The 17,421-nt window shown below is 44.1% G+C and overlaps 2 protein-coding genes across 2 annotated transcripts; one reads left to right on the plus strand and one right to left on the minus strand.

Annotated features, from left to right (window-relative positions):
* Positions 1 to 5,443: 5,443 nt before the first annotated feature.
* On the minus strand, positions 5,444 to 17,135 carry LOC141740412 (mitochondrial amidoxime reducing component 2-like). The gene is made up of 7 exons (XM_074579071.1): positions 15,619 to 17,135; positions 15,214 to 15,387; positions 11,587 to 11,749; positions 9,781 to 9,921; positions 8,701 to 8,762; positions 8,541 to 8,612; positions 5,444 to 8,021 (listed from the first exon to the last, which is right to left on the minus strand). Exons 1-7 carry the CDS (start codon positions 15,891 to 15,893, stop codon positions 7,886 to 7,888), a joined length of 1,023 nt encoding a protein of 340 aa, XP_074435172.1. The 5' UTR covers positions 15,894 to 17,135; the 3' UTR covers positions 5,444 to 7,885.
* Positions 16,558 to 17,052, plus strand: PFN3 (profilin 3). Its single transcript, XM_074579072.1, has one exon. The coding sequence runs from the start codon at positions 16,558 to 16,560 to the stop codon at positions 17,050 to 17,052; it is 495 nt and encodes a 164-aa protein (XP_074435173.1).
* Positions 17,136 to 17,421: the final 286 nt, after the last annotated feature.

Consider the following 17,421-nt stretch of genomic DNA (forward strand, 5'->3'; position numbering starts at 1 on the left):
TTTTGAAACAAAGGTTGATTTCTTGTACATTCAAGGATAAATATGCATACATACATATATGTATACGTACACACACTCTATGAACAGCTGACTACAGTAAGGGTTTAAGAGGGAAGGAACCGCAATGTCTGTATTGCATTCCCCCCTAAAGAAAGCAAGAAAGGACAAGAACAACTCAGTTGCTTTTTCAAAACCACATTTGTGTGGTATGATTTTTGTGGAGAATGTCAGGATTTTGTAGTTTTGGGGAGAACGTGCAGACTAAACATTGACACTCCACAAATAAGACCTAAACAAAATCAAAAGCATTATCTGAAGTCTGTTATAAGTAACGCACAATCAAATTTTATTGTTAAAAAAGAATAAGTGAGCTTGGTATGAGTGTGGTTGTACTCAGGCTCACCTGTGGGCATGCTTTCCACCTCTTTTAAATTTACGGGTCTTGATGTCTTCAAATCCAGCTCCAAATCCACTTAGACAGCTCCATCGAGACGAATAGATAAAATACACCGACCTCTCCTACCTGAATTAAGAGAGGATATATTAAATAGCGTCTGTGGGAGTCCTCATCAGAACAGGCATGCCAGAGACACTCACTTTGTCCAAACCTACTTCATTTAAGAAGGGCAAACAATCCCAGGGGGACCAGGGAGGGCAGGAACTAGCTGCAATGCTAACTAACAGCTTTAAATATAGTCTATTCTCTTCAAATGTAGCTGGCATCAAATGTATTTATGTATGTAGAAAAGTCCCGTGGGGCAGGAACAGCTATTTTTGAGTTGCAGAAAGGTCAGAGGAACGCAAGGCAAGCATTGGCATTCCAAGGCTCTTGTAAGGATGCTAAACTTGATGGGGCTTTTTAGGAAAATGCATTTTTAGTAAAGAGATGCTGGTAGATGGCTCCATAATGATTACACGTATTAAATAAAGGGCTGCACTTGTTGATCAGCAATACAGCTTTTCTGCTGCTTCGAGCCGAGGTGTTGGGAATCTTTTTCATAACAAACAAACAAAAAGCCAGGATATTTTTGTTTTAGTAGGGTTTTTTTTTGTTTGTTTGGGCGTTGTTTTTTTTTGGGGGGGGAGGTGTTTTGTTTTTTGTTTTGTTTTTTTTTTTTTAAAGTTAAATGAAATCCTATTTTAACACGCCTACATAAATAAAGAAGTGATAATTTTCTGTTGCCCTCTTGAAAAACAAATGAAAAAAAGCCTCCTGCCACTCTGGAGGAAACCTGCCATACTCAAAGCATCCAAACCAAAGAAGCCGCAGCCAGGACCTGCCTTGCACCCACCCTGCCTGCAGCTCCCATGGCGTTTGGGTCTCGGATGCTCTCAGCCAGGGCCACGGGCACCGAGGCTCCAGAGCACTTCCAGCAGCACCCGAGCTGCAGGCACACTTCGGCAGCGCGGTGCTTCAGACGTGCTGCTACCTCTAACCTCACCAGGTGCAGGGGCACCTCCTCTGCTGCCCATGCAAGGAGAATATTTAGCCACACCATCCACGTTTGCAGTTTCTCTACAGCCGGTAAGCGCGGAATTAAGAGGGAGAAAGCATGCTAATCTTTTTATTTACTCTAGCGGCTTTCCCTTGTCCGCTGTACTGCCTGCCTTCCCTCAGGTCGTTGCACGTTCACATTAAAAGAAATTGGATGGACTTTGGTTTTGTTGTTAAACGCAAGTACGTACGCTGCTTACCCCTTCATGATGCACAACGCTGACTCCAGCACTGCCACCACCGCTTCCAAAGACAGACTCTACAAGGCTGAGCTGAGTTCAGAAGATAAACCAAGACAAGTTCTCAGCAGCACCACAGAAGTCCTAGCAAGCTGCTCAAGTTGTATCTTCTCAGCATCCTCCAAGGGGCTGATAAGTCACAGTGGCTTCCTGCTGCTCCCAGACAGGTCCTCCCATAGGGCACAGCCAACACTGCCACCCCATTTACCAGATGAAGAGTCATGCAAAGAGATCCCAGCTGACTACTTATGTAGGCGTTTTGGTCACCCAACATGGTACAGTTCGCCCAGTTAGAGAGCAGTTACACATGGGGTTGGCACAGAAGCGAGGTTGAGCACGGACCTTCTGCTCCATCAGACATAGTGCCCAAGAGCTTTCACCTTTGTGAATTGTTTGTTGAAGGATTCAAATTATGCCCTTGCATTTCAAGTAACCTCAGGCTACAACCACTTCTAGGGCTGAGCACTTTTTACGGAAGTCTAAAAGGATCAGGTATTTTTCCAGACTTCTTAAAACTAAGTTCAGATTGATGGACCTATTTGGCTGCCTGGTGCCCTTCCAGGGTTAATTACATAGCAACCCTCACACCCCCAATTAGGATGTTTGTGACTCACATTTCTGAACACATGAATGTCAGCTGGAAGAGAGTTAGTTCTGCTAAAGGCCACACAGCCTGGGATGCAGTAAACTAGAAATCGTACAGCTTTAGCTCTGTTACACAGAAATTAAGGAATAAAGAAGAGGCGAGGGGAAAAAAAAGGTCCCGTCATCTACCACTTGAGCTAATTGGAAAAAAGTTGATATTCCTTCATGTATCTTACATGAACCCAAGGAATGAAGAGTTAATATTGACCACTAAACCACGCAGCTGTAAATACAGTGGAAGATTTCCGTTTTGAGCAGCTCAGTCTTTACCTTTGGAAAGATCTAGGACATTGTTGGTACTCTAGAACTCTGCTGTGATCTTCTTGCAGTCCAACTATCACTGTGGCTTTTGATCTTTTACTAAAAATCTAAAGTTTCTGACGCATAACAGAAGTGCCCTGTGGCTCAGTTACGTGGAGACAGATGATGCAGGTATTCTACGAGTCTGAATTTAATGTGTATTGCTTTGTTTTCTGCAGTTAGACAAGACCGCACTCTGTGACCCAGCTGGTTTCCTTCAGTCCTATGCTTCTACAACTGAAATTTTGATAAAATGAAGAGACTTAGCCATCACCTTTTACTTACGCAAAGGCAATATAGGTATGTTTGCCAAAAATAACTGCTCATGAGTCACTGCATATAATCACGCCTGCTATGACTGAAGAATCATCATCGTTCAGAATCTCTGGAAGACAAACCTCAATTAACAACGAATGCAGCTGTTTTTTGGAGTTCAATAGTGAAGAAGCTGTGAGGGTTAGCACATCAATGAAGCACAGCAATTGTTTCACTGTGCTTGTCATCTAGCCCCTAAAGAAAGCGAGAGCAGTCCCCTGGTAAACAAGCAGTGATAAGCTCTCGGAGCAGTTTCGTGCAGTAGAGGAGATACAATTCTGCTCTGCAAGAGCCTGGAGGAAAGCAAGATTTCAGCCAGCTAGGTGCCTAGTGGATAATGGCCCAAGAGCAAAGGGGAGATGCTTTAGCCTTACAGAAAAATGAGAGAGGTTCCCACCCAAAATCTTCACAAAGACATACCACAGCCTACTCTGTGTCTGTGGTCTTGGCATGTAGAAGATAGTCCAGTTAGCTAAAGCCTCCACAGGCACTGCAGCCAGTCCATACTGACAGGGTGCAATATAAATTCCTCTCCAGTACTCAGCTTTCAGAGGATATGAGGTCCCGTAGTCTCTGCCTGCTGTTTAGCTCAGGCTACGGTTACTCGTGTTTTGATTTCCTGAAGTCAACATGATGAGCTGTTGCCCACTGGGGAGTGCGGCATTCCTCAGGACAGGCTACAAGCGGCTGTGAAGAATATTAAAAGCTGACCTCACAACTAAGGCTCATTCTCACTCTGTCTGCACAGAAACACCTAGAGAATGTGCAATCACCCAGTTCCTTGCCTTGATTCACAGCCCCGTCCCTTGCAGCTCCAGCCCTGACACACACACCCTCTACATGCCTGAGCCTTGCTCACCTCCTTTCCTCTTCACACCATTCCTGCTCCCTGGTCTGCCTAACCAAGCAAACTGACACTTGCCATGCTGACACCATCCTTCCCTTCGCTGCAGACGGGCATCTCCTCAGGTCTCTTGTTTCATGGCTTCACGCCAGTCTCAGCTGTGGCAGATGATATCCACCTTCACCACGAGTTCAGTCCAAGCTCCACTGCTAGGCTTGACTGCCCACACCCTGGTTGCAACAATCCCAAACAGGCATTTACCAGCTGAGGAACCAAGAGATATTAACCCCTGCTTCACCAGCACTGACCAGTACCACATGCTCCCATGCAACACAATGCAGTTACACAGCAGCACCCAGCCCTCCCTGCTGGGGGCACCCTCTTCATCCCTGCCCAGAGAGCAGCCCAGCTGGTGGGCAGGCACGGCACTGTTTGACGATACTTGAAAAAAAACACCAATAAATAAAAGTGAAGAAAATCAGAAGTACATCTACAGGTGAAAGCCCTTATCCCACACCAGGAAAGTCAATACAAGTGAAGATTCTGGCTCCAGAACCCAAATACTGTCATGCTGAGTAAGCAGATTTGTTTCAGAAGAGGCCCAGTGTCTGAAACCCTTACTGACTTCACCAGTTTCTCCAGGTAAAATGCAAAAATAATTACTAGTGACATTCTCATTAAAGATTGTTAACATTAACACAAAGGCTATGTAGAATATGTAAAAATAGGAACCTTTAGAGATATGAATGCTGCCTCTCTTCCAGCTGAAGACTGATACATGCTGTTTTGATGCCTGCATTATTTTTTAAGAACCTTCTGTCCAAAAGAAATAAAGACTTTGCAGGTGTAGTCCTCAGCCCTGCAGCACAGGGAATTTCTTACAGATCTCAGGTGAGAATAAGGCAATTCAAGATGCTAGAACAGACCATCAATGAACACCCTATGGCAGTCCTTTTTGAAGCCTTTGCCATTTGTAGTGGCAAGGGCCAGGAATCTCTTTTCTTCTTACGGAGAAGCGGAGCAATGCCTTTGGAAGGCTTATTTTCTCTTTAAGATGCAGAAGCACAGATCCTTCTCTGTTGTTTTCTGGGGAGGGGGCAGGGGGGCAGACTTGGCTGAAGATGTACCCACCTCAAATCTTAAGCAACCGGGAAATTTCTGCCTGCAAGGACTGTCCACTCACAGAGTCTTCTGCAAGAATTATGTTGGTACAGTAAGCGCTGCAAAACAGATTTTGGCTTTATACTTAAAGACCTGAATAGGAAACATGCCCTTGCGCTGACTTGAGCGTACCAAACTTTCCTGCCTTCAAACCCATTTTCCCCTACTTTCATACACCTGTGGAAAAAAGAAGATAGTCTGTAAACATCTTTTTTATCATCTAGATCATAAGGGTTGTAAAATTGAGTCTGAAGACTACTCAGATCTGACGGTTCTGCTCTCTTACACATATAGCTTCCTCTGGTTAACTGCATATTTTCCTGAACTTAGAGGTAAGATTAAAACAAAAAAATAATAATAATAAAAAAAAAAAATCACTGCTAATTATATATGAGGTCCTAGAAAGAGCAACGGCAGTTAAATGACAAAACAACAAACAAAGAATAAAGAAGATTCACAAATTTTACACAAGAGTTTGGATTCAATAAAAGCTTATACTTTTGTTTTTTTCCTCTAGAGTTAAAAAAGCAATTAAAATTTTTAAGTACACAATTTAAAAAATAGTGCTTTACGATTAACAGATTAACATGTTCTCAGTCAATTCCCTGCATGACTTTAGCAAAATCAAATGCAATTCCTACAGGTACAGTAGTTCAACATTTATATGAAGATATTTATATTGTAATGTTCCTAAGTTACACTCTCCCCTTCCCAGAATGGCCCTCTTTCACAACATAATTGATTTAAGTGTCATTTGTGAAATGTGCTGTACTCCGACGCACACCTATTTTAGGATTCTAGCCACATTCTTTTAAGGGGCTTTTACAGGGATCTGTCAGGGTTTTAGATCCATGGCGTTTTCTTAACAGGAACGCAGATGCAGTTTCTCCTTGGAAAGACAGCCTCATTTCGAAACTAGTTCAATTGATAACAGCCTAACGAGAGGCAAGATGATCTATACCACACAATTTGTGTTACACAAATCCTAATGTGGTGCTAAAACAACAGTGCTTCTTTCCTTCTGCTTCTTTGACTTAATAAAGTGACACACACTTAACTAACTGCTCTGGCAGGCCAGCAGGCTGTCTTTGCTTAATAATACCATTAGGAATATCACAAGGTTTCAGATTCTAATATTAATATTCAACATCCGCTTTTCAAAAGTGAACCTCAGGATTATTGTCCTTGTCAAAAGATGCTCTTTCTCTCACTTCCTCCCATTAGTTGCTGCATCAGGCAAAACAATACACAAATATGCAACATGCAGTCTGAACTGGGCACTTGTATGTCACAGGAAAACTTAATACTTACAGAGCATTCTGCTAACGAAAGGATATACAGAGCAACCCTGAGCTTACAAATAACAGAAAACTACCTTCCCCATATGTCTGCTTCAGGCTTGCCCCATACATCCGTCTGAATTTGCTCAAAGGCACGACGGCTCTTCATTTTACAGGTCTGAGTTATGAACATACAGCAGAATTCCATTTTTACATTTACAAAAGAAAACAAAAGAATCTAAACATCAAATTGAGTCATGATTTGTCCTTCTTCACAGTTAATTAGATTCCCCTTTTGGCTAGTTCAACACTCTTTCTAGATCTAGCAATCCGCAACAAAGCAACAGGCAGTCAAGCATCTGAAAGATGGCTTGGCGGGCTTTTGTCTTGGAGTCCACTTTTAAAAAAAAAAAATTAAAAAATATTGTCATATTTAAAGAAAAGATACTATAGCTATTGTCCAACTACTTTTCCCCCCCCACCTGTTTTATGCAGTGTGAAATATAGCAGAAAATATAATTATCATACAAACAGATGACATCTGGTTTAGAGTAGAGGGGCAGCCAAAGATCTAAATGCTTAACCAGCAAGGGTGTTAACATGTTCAGTCTAAAACCACAGCTTCCCAAACATCTGCTTAGCAGCCTAACTGTCTACAGTAACAGAGAGGAACTATGCATGAACACAGAGCTCTGCACATCAGCTTGAAAGGGGCAGGCTCGGAATCCGAAAGGGGCAGTTCGAACAGGTTTTCTTCCCCTCCAATGAGCTGTCTCTGATACAGTGAACACCTAATTCTTTTAGTCAAATTTAAAGTTCTACTGATACATTAGCAACTGCATCACTCCTGCTTCACAAGAGAAAAAAATTCATGGTTCGAACTCTATAAAGCAGAGGTCATAAACTAAATGAACCCCCGAGTCCTACACATCATTAGCCAGTGTTCCCACCTCTAGGATTAGAGTAGCATTTAGTCAACTCACAACCCTTCTCTTTCTGATATTGCTCCAGTCTCAAAAGACAGGAGCGATCTTCAGGAAATCACTGCAGGATAAGAAACACTGCCAGACAGTACCTCCAGACATAGATAAGGTAACATGCTTAAGACCAAAGAAGGGTGGAATCCAAGACAGAGCCGTGCCATCTGCACTCCCTCTTCACCTGTAAAGGCAGCTCCGTGACCAACATACTTACTTTACACTTGGCATGACTGTTTTTGTGGTTCTTTATAGGCACTCAATGTATCCAATACATGCTGCAAAGCCCTCGTACATAATTTTGGATCCTGTTATCAAGCTTGACTTAAGATTTTAGGAGGTGTGATACTCACAGTAGTGCTGTGAAGTCTGTCTTGGATTAGATTTTCTTCTATCACAGACCCCAGAAAAACTAAAGATGTGATTGCTACAGGCATGCTAGTAGATGACATAATCTGAAATGACTGGCACTTCATAGCCTGAAAGACAACCCCCCCTCACCTTACAAAGGAACATAGCACAAAAAATATTGCAAGAAATAAGAAAAAGTTATGCTGGTGACTGAGTTCGTGGGAAAACAATTTGCATATCCAAGTGAAAAGGCATCTTCTGATCAAAGTTCTCTCTCGTTACTGGTCCACAGGGACCCACTTGTACACAGGGTCTCCAACTCGAATCGTTCCGGTTTTGTCAACGGCAAAGTATCTTCCAAAGAGAGGGCTGGATTTGTATATGTGTCGCTCAGATGGATCACATAAGCGGTAACTGCAGAGAGAGAGCACTTCTTTAGCAAATTTTAAACATCAAAATACCAGTGATAAGAGAGAGGACATATGAATAGTGGTCTGGTCCCCATACTAGACTAAAAACTAAATAAATATTACAATTAAGAGAACCAAGCAGTTAAAATAGAGAAAAGGCACTTAATTGTATTCACACATCCTTGTATAATACACATACAAAAGACTTTATAAAAAGAAATACCAAAGTTGCAAAGCTAGACCTTTAAATGCTTTAAATACCTGTTACCCCAGGCATTCGCCCTAGCAGAGATGAAAGGGACAGGGAATGTAAAGTTTGCAAGAACCAAGAGAGAACTTCCTGAATTTTCTTACCATAAAGAATTGCAGAAAGTAGAACGGAAGCCAATACACACAGACCTTTACACTACATTATTATGTCCCGTGCATACTTCAAACCTCTTTTAAAACACTAGTCTAACATCTATTGGGACCTAGCCTAAATCCATTCACACAGCCTAAGAAGCACTGGTATTTTTACAACCTTTTCAGTGTTTCCAGGGGCTCCTTCCTGTCCATGACTCCAGTGTCTGGGTTAACAGTTGTTAAAATACACCTGCAATGACAGAGAGCGCTAAATCAATAACGGCTTCTTATTATAGATCTCTACACATCTATTTAAAATAACGCTCTCAAACGTTTACCTGGCACAACACACTGTCCCTTTCATCTTCACATTGCCAATAACAATCTCCTCCCAAGTGTCCTGAGGGAAGGTAAACATTATGCACAGATTAGGTGTATCCACAGACAACCATTTTTCCAGGAGAGGCACAGTCACTCCCAGAAGAAGCAGTACCATTCCTGATGATCACCTTTACTTCACCTTCAAAACAAGTAAATATTAGGGTACTTTTTTAGCGAAAACCCTACAGTCACTGCAGTCATCCAACTGAGGACCCACTAGTAGTTATATATGGAAAGATAGATACATGAGTAATAAATCCTGTTCTGCTGCATGCACTTGTCTGAACCTAAAGTAAGCTTATTCTTACTGTATGTGTGTTAATCTGATCTGTGACCTCTGGCAAGCCACCGTTTTTGCAGAAAGGAAATTTTTAGTGGAAGTAAGTTCTCGCTTCTCATCTACACAAGCTTCCTATTGCAATCCTTCTTGGAAGGCAAAAACCCAGTCTCATTTTAGGAACTTGTTACATTTGGGAAATTATCAGATGTATCCAGAGCAAATTCTCTGGAAAAATGGCAACTTGACATAAACACACCTAAAAGCCACCATCGCCAGTTCACTTCATCACCAGGCACCTTCCCAGATAGTGTTTTTTGAACTACCAGAATATCGTGAGAGATGCAGTGATAGACTATAATATCGCAATGGTCAGTTTTACTCTTGTGCCAAAGGCTATAAAACACCACACTGTCAATTTACAAACTGTTCATTTGTATCAATTGATCGATTATAGCATGCACAGCTTTCCTTACTTTACACTTAAAGATGAACTTTCAGTGGCAGCCTGTCGTTTAAATACACTTATTTTATCCTTTGCTAAGCTAAATAGGCATTTGTAGACCTGTCTCCTCCCTCAATGTTTCACATACATGGAGGTACGCAGAAACCGTATCTCTCTAGAATCCAGTTGTAAAAAAAATAAAAACCACAGAATAGCAGCTTTCCTCATCCTTGTAGGGACCATCACACAAGGAAATTGAGTTATAAAAGAAACATAACCAAGCCTTCAAAAAAACATTTAAGAAAGCTATTTTACCTCCTCAAAAGCACTACAATCTGTCACAAGAATATTTGGTCTGAAGTTCTCTATCTTAACTTTCTTCTCCAGCCTGGTATTTAGATCATCCAGTGAAGCTTCTGAGACGATCAAGACTGGGCTACAGTCAGGATAGGCAACCTACATAAAAAAAAAACAAAAACAACAAACACACAAACAAATCGTAAGGCTGCTGTAAGAGCATGGGAGCGAAGTTACTGAATGGCAGAAGGACCATATGTTGGATATGCTGGAACCAGTGGCCCGACTGTTAGGCTGCTGCATTCAGGTTTTAATTTTCCTGGAAGTAGGTTAACAAGTAAAACAACATGCCCCTTCCTATTTCAGTAACCACAGCAAGTTTCATTTGCTCATATTGCAAAATTAAACTTCTACTTATAGAATTAAACCAAAGTTATATAAGCTACCATAGCTTCTTACAAAGTAATATTGCATGCATGTCCCACACATTTATTCTAGGTGTTGCAGACGGAACTAAGTAAATCAGTAAAAAAATTAAGTTATGAAAGGTACTTAAGATGCTTATGGACCTGCTGAACTTCTCTTGTTGACTATAATCAACTAAGTGGATTTTTCTATATAATGAATCTATCTTATCACAACATCAGAGGCAGTTTCCCATACAGAATAGCAATACTAAATTGCAACTGTCCACTTGTCAGTCTAGGTTTGCTTGGAAGTGGAAGGACTGCCATTTCAGCAAAGAAGGACAATGAACAGTATTCAAAGACGACTCATGTGTTTGTTAGTTCTACATAAAAAAAAAAAGGAATTTTGGCAAGAATTTCAATGTATAGCCCTCCCCCATCTTTCTCTTATATTCGCCTTTCCCCTCCCCCTTGTACGTGCCTTTACAAACACAAGATGAGTGCTGAAATAACTAAACAAACAATTCTGTCCTCTTCTCACGCTAGGATTTCCAAATGTCACCCCTCCTAATGCGACATCCCTTTTCCTGAATCCTAGTCTTCTGTATTGGTCTCAGTGCCCTTACATAATAAATGCATAAGAGTCCCTAATGGAATATACCTTCTTCTCTTTGTGCAAGAACAAGCAAAACACTGATGCCCTATAGATAATAACATCACATCAGTAAGGCAAGGTACTCACAATTTGCATTTACTTAAAAAGCTTACGCTCATCAGGTACAGTTCAAACCATCTTCATGCGAGAGAGTTGTTTAGACAAAGAGAAGGGCATCAGTGGCTCCAGTGATTAGGACGTCTGAGCACAACATGTCCTTTCCCTACCTGCATTAACTTTCTCTAGTATCACACCTTCAAGCCTCTTCCCACAGCAAGAGATGAAACCTCCATAACATTCCTTGGATTTTAATTCCTAGGCCCACAGCTATAGAGGCCCGGGTTAAGCATCATTCCTTTAAACAAAATACAAGGTAACGCAACTCATATCAGTACACTCCTAGACCTAACAAGGGATAGGGAACGGAGGTTTCCTGTGTAACAGATTACACATCAAAACATCTTTAAAAACATAACCTTTTTCTATTCACTGAGGCACAAAAGGAATGCTATTCTGCAATGTAACAGTTCCTCTTCAAATATCAGTATCAGATTTTTTAGCCTACAATGGCCAATAGCTTAGGACAGATCTAAAGCAAAATTTAAGCCAGTCATCTCATCATAGAAAAGGAGATACTCATGTGGTTTAAGTACATGACTACACACCTTGCTCAACAGGGCTCCACTGCCAAAATGGGCAGGTTTTAGTGGGTGGGTAGCAAATATTTAAAACAAAGTACTAAGAAAGAGAACATTCATTTACCTCATCTGTGGTTCGGAAAAGGTTTATTATGTCTTTTGACTTTCTTGGCAGCATGGAGGGCTCAAAGTGCACCAGTCGATATGGCTCTGAATTCAGGAAAGTGGTGATCCACTGAGCCACTTCATCTCCACAGTCCCTGCCTTGGATATCCATTCCAAACACCCTGAAGGATCACAAGACACGTCAGCAAGTTAGTTGGAAAGCTGAAGGCTTAAGTATGCTTATTATTCAAAGGCAAACAACTTGTTTTAAAGTAGCAGCAAGACACAGTAAACAAAATGCCTGAATTATAATGAGGTGGCAGCTGGTTTCTGAATTTGGCAAAAGGATCATTCCCTGTGCAGTCTCTTTATGGTCACCTTGTTTTGGAAGCTAAGTAACATGGACATGGCCGGATGATAGCAGCTGGTGAAAGAATGAGCCATGAAACAGCTTTAGGTGCCCAGAGCTAACTGTCACATTAATGACCAGTAACAAACCTAACTGTTTGCCATACTTCCAAGCAAAAAAAGTGTCTACTCTTGCATTTGCACATGACTGCAACACCAAAAGAATTCTACTCAGAAATCAACTGAAAGTTAATTAATTTCAGAAAGTGAACGATAGTTTCAAAGGATGTGGTTAGTTACTGTAACTGACATTTACAAATGTTATTAATTGTAAGTGTCCCTAATTGTAAGGGAAGCTTTCAGATTTTAGTGCCAGAGCTGTTCTATATGCTAAAAGAGGTTAAAGATTTATAATGGAAGCAAAGTCCATGGGGCATAAAAAGCCACTGGCAGCAGAATACAAACAAGTTTACGCAAGGAACGCTTTGCTGGCACAGAAAAGTAAATCTCAACTCAACCTTCCAATAAACTTCAACACCAATCATGAATTGTTTTACTACTCTCTTCAAAGTAGTGATTTTGACCCAAATGCACTACACTTTCTTCTACCTCTGCAATCAAACACTGGACAGCTTAAAGCACAGAGATGCCCAGGTAGTTCATTTAGCCTAAGCCCAGCTCCTAGGAGCCCTCCTCTACTCACCTCAGGGAGAGATGGATCATTAGGTTGCTGGCAGCAATATCCCTGCTCTGTTTGCTGGGATCCCTGTTATCAACTCCATGGCACAGGTTGGGACTAAATGCTGTTGCCCCAGACAGCATTCACCTGCCTTTCTCTTCCCGCCATTCTCTCAGTCCCTGTGTGCCTTCTGACCACAAAGGTGAGGGTCTTACAACTTCCAACACTACTGTTATCCACCCACGACGCAGATCTATTCTGAGCACTCAGTGGTATAGGTATCCATGGGCACCGATCATGCAATTTCAGTATTGCAACACGTACTGACAGAGAGCACAAACGAAGAACACTAGGCTTCTTAACCAGAGGGCTATAAGAACCCCTCTAATATTTGCACAAATAGAAACTGTGCCTAGACATTGGCTTCAACCCTACATTTAACTCCCCCAAACACAGGGGTTTTAAATATCCACCTAAAATCTGCAACTTAGACTGAACATGATGAGCATCCGCACAGGCTTTTGCGGCCAGACGCACTATTGCATTGCCTTAGCCCCAAACTACCGGGCGCAAGCCAGCACCAACCTGAAGGCACCATTCTCGCTCAGTGGCGGAATAAATATAAGTCTGTGCAGAGGGCCTTGCCGGCACAGGGTACCGTGCAGTAACACAGCTACTCCCTCGCACAAGCCAGAAGGGAAGAATCTCAGAGCAAAAGCCAAATCTTCATTTGCCTGAATACAGTACTACTCCCAAACTTCATTCTTAAGAATGGCTGAATGGATGAGAAAGAATCAGCCTTGAGCTGACAAATGGCAAGTTGTTTAAGCACAGGAGAGTCATATAAAACCTCAGGATTCCCCCTGAAACGTACCAGGCAATGTTGAACTATGGGTATGGCTAATTTCACATCCTATGACACCACCTACAATACCAGACAACTTGGTAGTCTTTAAAGTCCGTTTACAGGCATCTAATTTTTACTTAACTGCATTCCCAAATTCTAGCAATTTTAAAGCCATAGAGTGCAATCTTTTATTAAGGCAAAGAAAGAAGAAAATTAAGAGAAAAACAAGTCGCTGAGATCTAACATTGGAAAATCCAAGGTAGTTTTTCATTACTGAAATGCATGTAGTCTATTTAAATATTTTTTTTTCTAATGGCACAACAAATTTTAGAAAAATAACATTTTGAAAACTGCATGTTTTTGTAGTGTATGTGTCATTGGCTAACATAGATGCATTATAGACAGATTTTTAAAAGACTGTCCTATTTCTCCATGAGAAATGCTATAATTTCTAACTTGCACCTGCCTTGTATAAACAGAGATACTGAGCTACGCTTATCAAGAGTTTCCACAGCAACAGATTTATGCCAACAGCTAGTGAATGCAGTTCCTTTCCGGCACTCTTTCAGTTTTAACCATAGCAGCTGGTACATTAACTTTCTCTGCTATCCAAAGGAAAAAACACCAGTATCTTTGTAGGGGCTAACACTGTTTATGGTTACTAAACAGTCTTATATATTAATTGACATCTTAACAGGGAAAAGATTTTCTCCTTCCCCTTTTCAGTTTTCCAGCATGGATTTCAATATGCGGATAAAATAACTAGGCCTGCACACAGGTAAATGACTACATTTGTAACCTGTTCACCTGAAACCCGTTTCGAGATAGCGTCTACTTGCTCTCTGGGGATGCCTGTCTTTCCCCTGCGATGACAGAGTGAGCCTCGGGCAACTAAATTACTAATTTAGGCAACTCAATTAAATGCCTACAGACAGGGGTGAGAGAATGTAAACCCCGACATCTCAACAATTCCAAGTGGCCAGTGTGTATCCAAAAACATTGATGCATACAGTAGTGGTGACCCAGAAATACCAATATGCACGACTGAGGCTCTGAGATGCAACTCATCAAGCAAAAATGAAAACACTAGAAGTAAACACAAATGAGTAAACATGACATTCTATGAAGAAGATCACAGTTCATTTGGCAGATGTATAATGTTATGGTTTTTGAATATTGTGCCATCTACTCCTGAGATTTGTTTTCATTAGTGTTTAGCAGATTAAAACTAGACCTTTTGTTATGACAGTCAATCCTGGCCTCCTGCATAACACATAGCAGCAGAATTTCACAGAATCACAGAACAGTTTAAATTGGAAAGGACCTTTAAATATCATGTAGTTCCAGCCCCCCTGCCATGGGCAGGGACACCTCCCACCAGACCAGGCTGCTCACAGCCCCATCCAGCCTGGCCTTGAACACCTCCAGGGATGGGGCAGCCACAGCTTCCCTGGGCAGCCTGGGCCAGCGTCTCACCACCCTCACAGTAAGGAATTTCTCCCTCATATCTAATCTAAATCTCCTCTCTTTCAGTTTGAAACCGTTGCTCCTTGCCCTGTCAGCGCAGGCCCTGGTCTGAAGTCTCTCTCCATTACACAGATGGGGACATTGAAAGAGAAGAGAAAAGAAGCAGAGATACCCAACTTTCACCCTCCAATTTCTGCATAAGAAAATGGAAACAGTCACGCAGTCTTAAAAAGCAAAGCACGTATGTAAGTGACAGACAGTTAGACAGAAGGGAGGAGAGAGAAAAAACCCCTCTTCTTCAGTACCTGCAGTTCCGCACGGGGTTTTTCCGGGGTAGCTTTACAGGCACGCACAGCCTCTTCATCTCCGGGGCCTCCAAGGCCAGCTGCCCGTCCTCACAGCTGACAGAGATGAGGACCAGCCGCGGCTCCTGGCGAGCTGTAACCATGTGCCCATCTTCCTTAGTCACAAGCCAAAACCTGTAGCGTGACAAAAGGCGGGGAGGGGGGGAACAGAAACGCGTTTCCAACCACGGCTGGAGACCGACGCCGTTCGCGGGGGTCCCCCCCGCGGCCCTGCCGGGCACGGCCAGACCGCCACAACACCCAACAAACGCCCGGAGGCGGGCGGGGGCGGGAACCGGAGCGGAGGCCCGGCCGCAGGGCCTTGCCCCAGCCTCGGCCCGGCAGCACCGTCCCGCCTCGCCGTACCTGTCCCGCAGCTCCCCGCTCCGCAGCCCCATCGCCGTCACCTGTGCCAGCCCCACCGGCACCCCCCGGCACGACTTCACCGGGTACACGAAGAGCCTCAACACCGTCCCTATCCGCTGCAGGCGGCGGCGGCGCCCGGCCGCCCGCCAGCCGGCCCACCGCCAGGCCCCCAGCACGGCGCCCAGCGCCAGCAGCGCCGCCGCCGCACCCCGCCACAGCCAGCCCGGCCGCGGCACCCGCAGCACCAGGCCCAGCCCGCCCCGCTCCCCGCTCATGGCGACTGGGCCTCAGCGGCGGCGGCGCGGCGCCTGAAGGGGCCGGGGGCGGGACGAGAGTCGACGGCCGCCCCCCTCCGGCCCCGCCGCCCCTGGCGCGGAAGGGGCCTGGTTGCCCGGCGTTCTGCCGGCACCTGCCCCGCTGTCCCAGGCCTCTGCGGGGGCGAGACCCTCCGTGGAAGACAAGCGCAGACAATAAACGTTTGAGCGCAGGCTGTCGGTGTCCAGCGTGACAAAATACAGGCAGCAAATGCGTTTCTTCTAATACGTGGGGTTTTGTGAAAAGCAACGTGGCAGGAAAAGTATGAACGTGAGCGCGTGCAATTCAGCCGTTTGGGTGAAAAAGGTGGGAAACCGGTGGCTGGAGGCCAACAGCTGGTGTGGGGAGGGCGGCAAATGGCGGCACCTGAGGCTGGGGCGGGGGGTCCCGTGGCGTTTGGCGGCCTTGGGGCATGTGCCTGGTACCAAGACCCCCGTCTGAGAGCATCCCTCGGGTCACGGGGAAGTCACTTTGTGGGACACCCGGCCACTGTGACATTGTAGAACAGGACGGAGTGGCAACCGCCATTGTCCTCACAGGCGAAGCAAGAGCAAGTTGATTTTCCCCCCAGCTCACCCCTTCTTCAGGCTCGCAGGGATCTGAAGGTCGAACTCACAAATTTAAATGTTTAGGATTGGTGTGCCAGGACCAAAGTCCCAGCAGGCAGGAGACAGGGAAGCTCGGTCTTGGGCATTTCTGAGAGATTCAGAGAGCCCAGCCATGGTGGGTTACTGGAAGTACTACCTTAATGGCATCCTGGAGGACAGGAACATTGAAGATGTGGCTATCCCTGACAATGATTGCATGTGGGAGGCCAAGCCAGGAGGTCTCCTCGCAGCCATCTCACCCCAAGAAGTGGTCTTGATCACGGGCCAGGATCAGACAACGTTCCTGCTAACGGGAATCACCATAGCTGGCAAAAAGTGCAGTGTGATTCATGACAACCTGCTGGTGGATGAAGACAACGTGATGGATGTCAGAAGCAAAGGCAGTGACAGCAGATCCATCTGTATTGGCAAGACCCCCGAAGCCCTGATCTTCCTCACGGTCAAGAAGGGAGTCCATGGAGGAGCCCTCAACCAAAAGGTCCACAATATGATTGTGGGCATGAATGCATGAAGCAAATAGTGCCAAAGAGGCATCTTCTCCTGAGCATAGGGGCATGGTTGCTGATGGAGAAGAGAAGGGAAATAAACCTGATTTTGTTGCAAATGTCATTGTCTGCTTCTTTCAGGTGAGGGGGTTAACAGCCTACCTGACCAGCTGTGGTGCAGAAGGGAGTTATATCTACATTCCTCATCAAGATGCTCAGTATCACTCGAGTGGTCTCCCAGCCACCTTGGGAAGTTGCTCCCTGTTATTCTCATTTTACAGACTGATTTTGGGGTGAAGGACTCTGATAACATTAGCTTTGGGAAAGGACGGGAGGGAGGGCATCCCTTGTTTATGCCTTTGCTATTGAAATCACGCTGTAATGCCATTCATGGT

The sequence above is a fragment of the Larus michahellis genome, chromosome 3 (genome assembly GCF_964199755.1).
Source record: "Larus michahellis chromosome 3, bLarMic1.1, whole genome shotgun sequence".
Classification (NCBI taxonomy): Eukaryota; Metazoa; Chordata; class Aves; order Charadriiformes; family Laridae; genus Larus; species Larus michahellis.

Coding starts and splice junctions, on each gene's coding strand:
- LOC141740412 (XM_074579071.1), bottom strand. CDS start 15,893: ATGAGCGGGGAGCGGGGCGGGCTGGGCCTGGTGCTGCGGGTGCCGCGG. Junction 11,750..15,213: donor AACCCCGTGCGGAACTGCAG/GTACTGAAGAAG, acceptor GTGATCCTTCAG/GGTGTTTGGAATGGATATCC. Junction 8,613..8,700: donor GGGACAGTGTGTTGTGCCAG/GTAAACGTTTGA, acceptor CTGTCATTGCAG/GTGTATTTTAACAACTGTTA.
- PFN3 (XM_074579072.1), top strand. CDS start 16,558: ATGTTTAGGATTGGTGTGCCAGGACCAAAGTCCCAGCAGGCAGGAGAC.